At 37.6% G+C, this 8,167-nt stretch overlaps 1 protein-coding gene across 1 annotated transcript; it reads right to left on the reverse strand.

The window, feature by feature from the left end:
* Window positions 1–6,026: 6,026 nt before the first annotated feature.
* Window positions 6,027–6,770, reverse strand: LOC118739759. Its single transcript, XM_036471266.1, has one exon. The coding sequence runs from the start codon at window positions 6,768–6,770 to the stop codon at window positions 6,027–6,029; it is 744 nt and encodes a 247-aa protein (XP_036327159.1).
* Window positions 6,771–8,167: the final 1,397 nt, after the last annotated feature.

Here is an 8,167-nt window from a genome sequence, read left to right on the forward strand (position 1 = left end):
AATAACTAAACCCGAGATATCTCTGCTTTTCGCATCGAAAGAGTTAAAGGAAGATAAGGCACTGGAAATGCAACATAAAGCTTTGCCATTGCTTGAATTCCGGCTACAAGTACCAGATTTAAAATATCCGCTGTAGAAAACAGCTGCGTGCCGTACATTTTCAATTTTTGGTACAACGTATAACTGTGAGTCTTTGTACTCTACGATGAAATTCGTAAAGTAAAAATACCGTTCACAATTAGTTGCTTTCGCGTACCTGTTGATTATTGAAAGTTATAAAAATGATCAGCTTTTTGTGTTCGCGTACGCAAAAAACTTGCAAAGTAGGGACATTGAGAGAGCAAAATGACATTTCATTTGAGCGAAATCTGCTAGTTCCTGCTGGAAAAATTATTGCCAACAGCAATTTGCAATTGGTTGGAATTTACGCGAATCCCTTAATTGACTTTGATGGTTTGGAAGTTAAAATAGTCAAATGCGACTAGTTAAACTTATAAGAAGTAAGTAATTATTCGTTTAGTCTGTGAACTGTGTCAGGATAAGACTTCGAGATTTGTTTTCTTACGTTTTAAAGTTTTTTTGAATGTAAACAATATTTCTATCAGCTGTTCGTCTAATTTGCAAGTTTCTGCAAATTTTCTGTTTGGATATATTTCTCTTGTGAGATAACAGATGACATTTCGCCGGAATTTCGCTGTTGGACATTTTTTTACTGGAGTAAAATCTCCAACGTACCTATTGACTATCTAACATTTAACAGAATTGTTACGAACGGCTTTAACTGACCTAAAACCAGATTTTGAAAATCTCGCCAAAGGGGTCTTTTGAATTTTCTTTTATATCTATCTTACGTACAATAGAATAATAATAAAATTAATGTTTTTCATTTCTAATATTAATTTTTATTTAAAAATAAAATTTTTGTTTTTCTTGTCCTTTTTTTATGGCTCTTTGTAGCATTTAGAACTTAGATGTGGCTCTTTTCGCCCTCGGCCTTGCCCACCCCTGCTATATACATTTTCATACAAGGCAGAATTAAACAGTATTAAAAATATGCTGCAGAAACACAACAACAAACAACAGCTGAGCTAAGAAGCAATGACATGCTATAACAGTATGCATGAAATTTTTGAAAATGAAATTTTAATAGATAAGCTGGGAAGAAGTTAAGAAAATGTTTAAATTTATATTTTGTTACCTACTTCACCGATTTGAAATCTGAAAACTATACCTTTCATGAGCACGAAATGGTATTATAACTTAGGTCCGATATTTGTATATATGTGACCAGAACATCGAGCTGAGCCGACTAGACGGAAGGCACGCTTCCAGTGTTTTAGACACTCCGAGGCCCAAACATCGACTCGGACCACTATCTTGTTGCAGCCAAGATACGCTCCCGCCTCTGTGCAGCAAAAAATGTGCGCCCAAATATGCAAGGAAAGCTTAACGTCGAAAAGATGCAATCACAACATACAGCCAGCGCTTTCGCTACTCGACACTTACATCTGCCCTCAGAGAGCACTCTTCAACAAACCGACATATGCGAGCAGTAGAACCACATTTCCCGCTCATTAAGTACCGCCGCCGGAGAAGTAGTCGGATTTCAGCGACTGATTTTGTTAGACTTTTCATAAGTAAAAATTTTTATGAATATTACTTTACTCATGAATTATATCACATTTTTTCTTTGATTGCATTTTTGGAATAAACAAAGTTCTTTTTCCTTCAATCAGTAAAGTGTTTTTGTTACAAATAGTATAAATAAGCAATGGGAAATAAGGCAAAATTTGTTTTATTTCCAACCTTTGTTGGAAATAAAGCAAAACTCAGATTTTGGTATTATATCCTATTTAAAAGTGAAATAAAGCAAATTTTGCGTTATTGCCGTTTGTGTTCTTTGTTTATATCGAATAAGCCGGTCGCTTTTTAAGTTTTTAACAATTAAACTATTTAATTTTATTTTGATATCCTAATATTAGAAACGTTCCAGTTTTTCAAGACCCGGTCACTCTTTGCACATGGCTGTCAGAGAGCAGTAATAAGCAACAATAAAGTATGTTGGCACCGTGATTAAATTATTCACAGGATTTGTCTTACCAGAGAGTTTTGCTCCACATCGAAATTCCTGCTCTTTTATTCTCATTCGTTATTTTCTAAGTATTGCGAATAAAACTGCGCACTTAAATTTAAGACATTCATAACAAAAATTGTATTAAAAAAATCCCCGCTACACTGAAAATAAAATCTGCGTAAATATAACGAAAACTTGCGTACATTTTACGAAAGTTTTCGTAATTTTGAGCCACGAAAGTTTTCGTTTATTGTACAAAACCGTTTTCGTACATACTACGTAAATATGAGCATCAGATCTTAGTACATTTTACGAACGTATTCGTACTATTTACGAACGAATTTCTTACTACTTACTAAAGAATTTCGTACTATTTCTTTGTTTTTTTTACGAAATTTTTGTAAAATGCACAAAATAGTTCGTATATTTAAAGAAATTATTTTCCTAAAAACTGCGGTTGTTTCGTAGAACTTCCGATTGCTTTCATTCACCACACTGTAAAAAACATAAGACGAATTATAAAACAACACTTTTATTTTGCTTTTGTTCCTAATTTTAAGCGTTTTTCTTTAACAAAATGTTTGCAATGTTTTTATGTGGAGGTACTTGGCAGGTTCGTAGCTTCTTCGATGTTTGTTTCCTTTCTCGACTACAAATTAAAGGAAAATTATAAGGCAAGTTTCAGTGAAAAATCGTACATATACTTACTTAAAATTTCATTAAGTAGTGCGTCTGTTCCTGGCTTGGGCTTGCCGTTGCTAGTTAACTGATTAAATTGCCTATTTATGAAGTCCCACATTGCAGAGCAAGGCTCAGCGAGGGCGAGGTTAAAAACATTGTATGCTTAAAAGCATTTATCCACAGCTTTAGCATTTAATTTTATATCGTATTTTTATCCAGCAAAAGCTTCTTAAACTTTTAAAAGTATATTGTACGTCTCACAGTAGCCAACCAGTATTTTCGCAATGACACGCAGTACATAAAAATATGATGAAGTATTAAACTGACGGTAATTTAGTATATTGTACGAAAATATTCGTCTGTTGTACGAATTAAAAAAAAAATGTTTCTGCATTTGTTCGAAAGTATTAAGTAAATTGTACGAATACAGAATTGTAGATTTGGTAAATTTTAAAACCATATGTAAATATTACGAATACCTTCGTACAATATACAAAATTATTCGTCCAGAGATTTGTTCAGTAATTTACGAATGTGTTTCGTAAAATAAACGAAAGATTTCGTAAATTGTACTGAAAAAAGGCTTTACGAAAGCCCTTCGTTATATTTACGAATGGTTCGTAAAATCTTGTTTCGTTGTGAACAATTTGTTCGTATTATGAACATAAGTTTCATACATAGTACAAAAACCAACACTACGAAAATTTTTCGGAGCACTTTTACGAAATTTTATTTTCAGTGTACGTTCTTTGGAAAAAATAAGTGACCCAAATATAGACTGGGACGCAAAATTACGCAAGGTTTGGCTATTTTAGTTTATTATTTGTTTTATGAAAATATAGCTGATTACTTAAAACGTACCATGTAAATTATAATTTCAGAATTTATGATATAACTGAACGAGATATAGCGTTGATACAAAATTATAGTCAAACTTTGACAAAATACGAAGAACAAGCAATTTACTTTGCAAGTAATACAATGTCAATTAAATAATTTAAAAAGAAATAGTCAAAACTTGTTAACATGTGGCGGTCTTATAATTATACAACACGGTGTACTATTAAATTGTTTGGATTGTGTTTAGAAAAATTTTGAATCGTTAATTTATTCGTTATTTATGTGTTAAAATAAATGTACAATTTTTTTTGTGTTTTCAATGTGGAGAATTTGTCCTGCTGGAATGTTAAAAAATTCTGGTCACCTCAGCAATAAACGATACATACAAAATTGCTCGTTTTCATCAGAATACGAAAACAGCTAAGCGCGAAAGCTGTTACGTTGACGGTGACGGAGACATCACGTCAATTTGTTTACGAAATCCTTCCTACTTGTAATATATATACACTAGCAAATCCCGGCGCGCGTTGCTACCCCAAAGAAAGATACAAGTTGTGTAAATATATAAATTTTGTGGTGTCCCAACTCGTGAACAGGCGACGTATAATTGGCCATGTGAAAAGCACAAATTTTTCAAATCCAAACCCGCGATAGTTAATGATTACCCTTGTGCTTTATTTATAGTTATTGCAAAGCGCAAGACACAAAGGGAATTAAAGCCGCTTGAATTCGAACGGTAAATCGTTGGAAATCATCGGTTTACGTGGAATCAGCACATCGATCCAATTCGGTGTTAATATTTTTGTTATCACTCTGGTTCCGTTGCACAGTTTTGGCGCGTTCAAGTTCCGAATAAGTATCAGAATTATAGTAGAATTAAGAAATTCAGTTGGGTAATTAACAGCTTGATCTTTGTCCATTACTGTATCAATCGATTTATATTCGACTGCTTCTCCTGGAATTTTCAATTGAATTTGCCTGTTTAATTTACAACATTATCGTTCTTCGGAGCTAAAATTCCACGTTCGCGGATCCATTCCGTATTTCGGTAGTTGATCGCAAAGTTCGGAAATACTCAGTCGATGACGTCTTCAATGCTCTGCTGCATTTGACAAAAGTTGGAAGGAAATGATATCTCATTTGTTGTGCGATCAGTAGGAACCTCACCGTTACCGATATCAAAAAGTTACTTCGAAAATATTTGGGCAGACGTATCTTGCAGCAAACGCTCTCGCATATTTGTTGTGAGCGTAATTTTTTCGACATGGTTCTACAGACGCGATGCCTTTAAGCACGTGTTCAGCTCGTCTGCAGGCATTGATCGTGGTATAACGGGTAATCTTTGACGAAAATCACCTACAAGGAGTTCAAGAGCGCCTCCTCTCGGTTGGTCGTTTCCACGAAAATCTCAAAGGGTTCGGTCAAGTGCTTCGAGCGATTTCTTATGTGCCATGGTGCATTCGTCCCAAATTATAATTTTGCACGTTTTAAGGACTATGGCCATACCAAAGCTTTTGCTGATGTTGCATGTAGTTTCGGTCTGGTTCAAATTCAATGGAAGCTTAAGTGCTGAATGCGCTGTACGTCCGCCATCAAGTAGTGTTGATGCAGTCCCCGATGATGGTATTGCTACTGCAATCCGATTTCGCACTCGAACTGTCGCCGATATTAATTTGATGAGGAAAGTTTTCCCGGTACCTCCTGGAGCATCTAGGAAGATAATTCCGCCATCTCTTTTGGTTACACGTTGCATGATTTTGTCATAAGCTTTTTTTCTGACCAGCAACTAAAACTATTTTTGTGTTTGCACAAATCGTTCAAGCTGATTTGCATCGAACTGCTGTTCTCGCATCAAGTCTCTAACTTGTACAGCATTTCTATCTCGTGTCGCTGCTGGCATACCACGTTGACAAAGAGCTTTGTTGTTGATTGACATGCATAAGTCCTCCATTAATATTAAAGCTTCATTGAAAATGTTATCCGAATATTCCTGATGTGGATCGCTTGCACGTGCTTGTCTTACAATATCTTCACTGAGGCTTTTACGACGCATTTCCCACAGTTGTCGAGGATTCGATGGTGCACATGTTGTTAAAATTATCGCAAACAAAGTTCGCATTTTGCTTTGGATGGCACTTGAGTGATGCTTCGGTCAGAGTTGTATTCCAATTCTGATCATTCTCAAGTAAGGCCAGTTTAAAGCACGATTCTCTGTACGTTTATATATTCTACTCCGTCGATGGTTTTCAATGCAAGTATACATGTGTACACTCTATACGGTAATTGGTCTTGACTGAAACATTTCCCAATAGCTCCCGTTTGATACGTATCCTGCGAAATACTTTTTAATACACACATTATTATTATTATTATTATTATGGGCCATATGCACCGCGACCTCTAAAGTGGTCTATTGTGCGTGGCCCCCGGCCTATAAGGGAAGGCTCTTAATGTAGCCTAGCACCTCCAAGGGCGTTTTGTTCCAAATTTCAAATGGATTAAGGGTAGCGCCACCAAAGTGGGCTAGTCTGCGCCTAGCGAGAGCATCACATTCACAGAGAATGTGTTCTGGCGTTTCTTCGTCCAGCTCACAGAAGCGACAGACGCTTGTTTCTGAAAGATTGATTTTACTGAGGTGGTAACGAAGAGAACAGTGTCCCGTGTAGTACCCAGTAAGAGTTTTGAGGTCCTCTCTGCCTAAATTGATTAGTTTCTTTGAAACTTCGTTTGAAGGGCAGATAAATCGTTTGGCTTGTCTTTGCCCTGGACATTCCATCCAATGCCTGTTGAACATTTTGTCTACCCAGTTATTCATGGTCCCCTTTATATGTGCTTTGGTGAGCCCACAAAAGGGTTCCGGACCATAAAATACTGCGGCAGCTCCCTGTTTCGCTAGGCAGTCAGCCTCCTCATTGCCATCATGTCCCTCATGCCCTGGTACCCATCCTAATAAGACTGTATTCTTGTCACCAAGAGCATTTAGGACATTGCGGCAATCATGTACTAGCTGAGAACTTATTTTGTGGGACTTCAGGGCCAGTAGGGCTGCCTGACTGTCCGACATAATGCAGATATATTTCGATGACGTTCCCCTTCTGAGACATTCTCTGCCACAAATTTCTATTGCATGAATCTCCGCCTGAAAGATGGTGGGGTAGCTACCCATTGGTATCATTTTTTTTAAAGTTCGGCCCAAAAATGCCAGCCCCCGTTCTACCATTTTCAAGCTTAGATCCATCAGTATACTAAACCTCCCCATTGGGTTTGGTGTATGGGTTCCCTGTATTCCAGAGAGCTCGATCTGCAATGTGTACCTCAAATTTCCTAGAGATTTCTAGTGCATCGCGCATTTGTAGTATGGGGTCATTAGCGAATTTCATTAGGACCTTCATGTGACCCGTCATATCTCCGATTTTCAGGTCGGAGGTGTTCAGGATTCTCAGTGCCGCTGTGGTAGCCTCCCTTTCTATTAAAATAGGAAAGGGAGGTATTCCAACCAGGGCGCTGAGTGCATCGGCCGGGCAGGTCTTCATAGCTCCTGTTATGCCAATGCAGACTATTCTGTGCAATTTACTTAGCTTAGTGCTTGCACCTCTTTGTGTAGCCTTAGTCCACCATGCTAAGGAAACATAGGTTACTATTGGCTTAACGACAGTGTTGAATGACCAGTAGGTCATTTTGGGGGTAAGGCCCCATGTTTTACCAAAAAGTCGTGAACAGGCAAAGAAGGCCTTCATCGCCTTGTTGATAACAGTGTCCAAATGTGCATTCCAGTTAAGTGTTTTATCAAGAGTTACTCCCAGATATTTAGCTTCACTGGAAAATTCTATTTCTGTGCCGCTCAAAGTAAGTTTAGTAGTAGATAATTTCCTCCTTCGAGTGAATGGAACAATAATAGTCTTTGTAGGATTGATGGTTAGGCCTTTATCCTCACACCATTTGTGTGTGATACGTAGGGCTTGTTGCATGCGGTTGGTGATAGTTTCGTCATGAAGCCCTGTTATGCAGATTACCAGATCATCTGCGTAGCCTTGCGTATTAAAGCCTTGGCTGTTCAGTGTGAAAAGGAGTTCGTCTACAACCATAGTCCACAAAAGAGGAGAGAGTACACCCCCCTGAGGGCATCCTCTTGTGGCTGTTATCGATTCTATCGTGCCTCCTAATTCCAACCTGATGTTTTGTGTTCTTAACATTGATAACACCCATTGATTTATGATTGGGCTTACACCCTTTCTTAACAAGGCATCTTTTATTGCCTTATATGATGTGTTATCAAAAGCCCCTGAAATATCAATAAAGGCGCAAAGGGCTATATTTTTTGACTCCAGAGCCTTCTCAATTTTTGAAGTAAGGCTATGAATGGCAGTCTCAGTGGATTTTCCTGGTTGATAGGCAAATTGGTTCTTATTCAGAGGTCGTTCCCTTAGGTTGACTTCTCTGATGTACTGATCCAGTATTTTCTCCATGCCTTTTAGAAGAAAGGAACTGAGGCTAATTGGTCGGTAGGATGACGGTAATTGTTCCGGCTTACCCATTTTGGGTAGAAACACGACCTTAACCTCAGACCATATG

Source organism: Rhagoletis pomonella, unplaced genomic scaffold (genome assembly GCF_013731165.1).
Source record: "Rhagoletis pomonella isolate Grant_MI unplaced genomic scaffold, Rhpom_1.0 Rhpom_scaffold_00005, whole genome shotgun sequence".
Lineage (NCBI taxonomy): Eukaryota > Metazoa > Arthropoda > Insecta > Diptera > Tephritidae > Rhagoletis > Rhagoletis pomonella.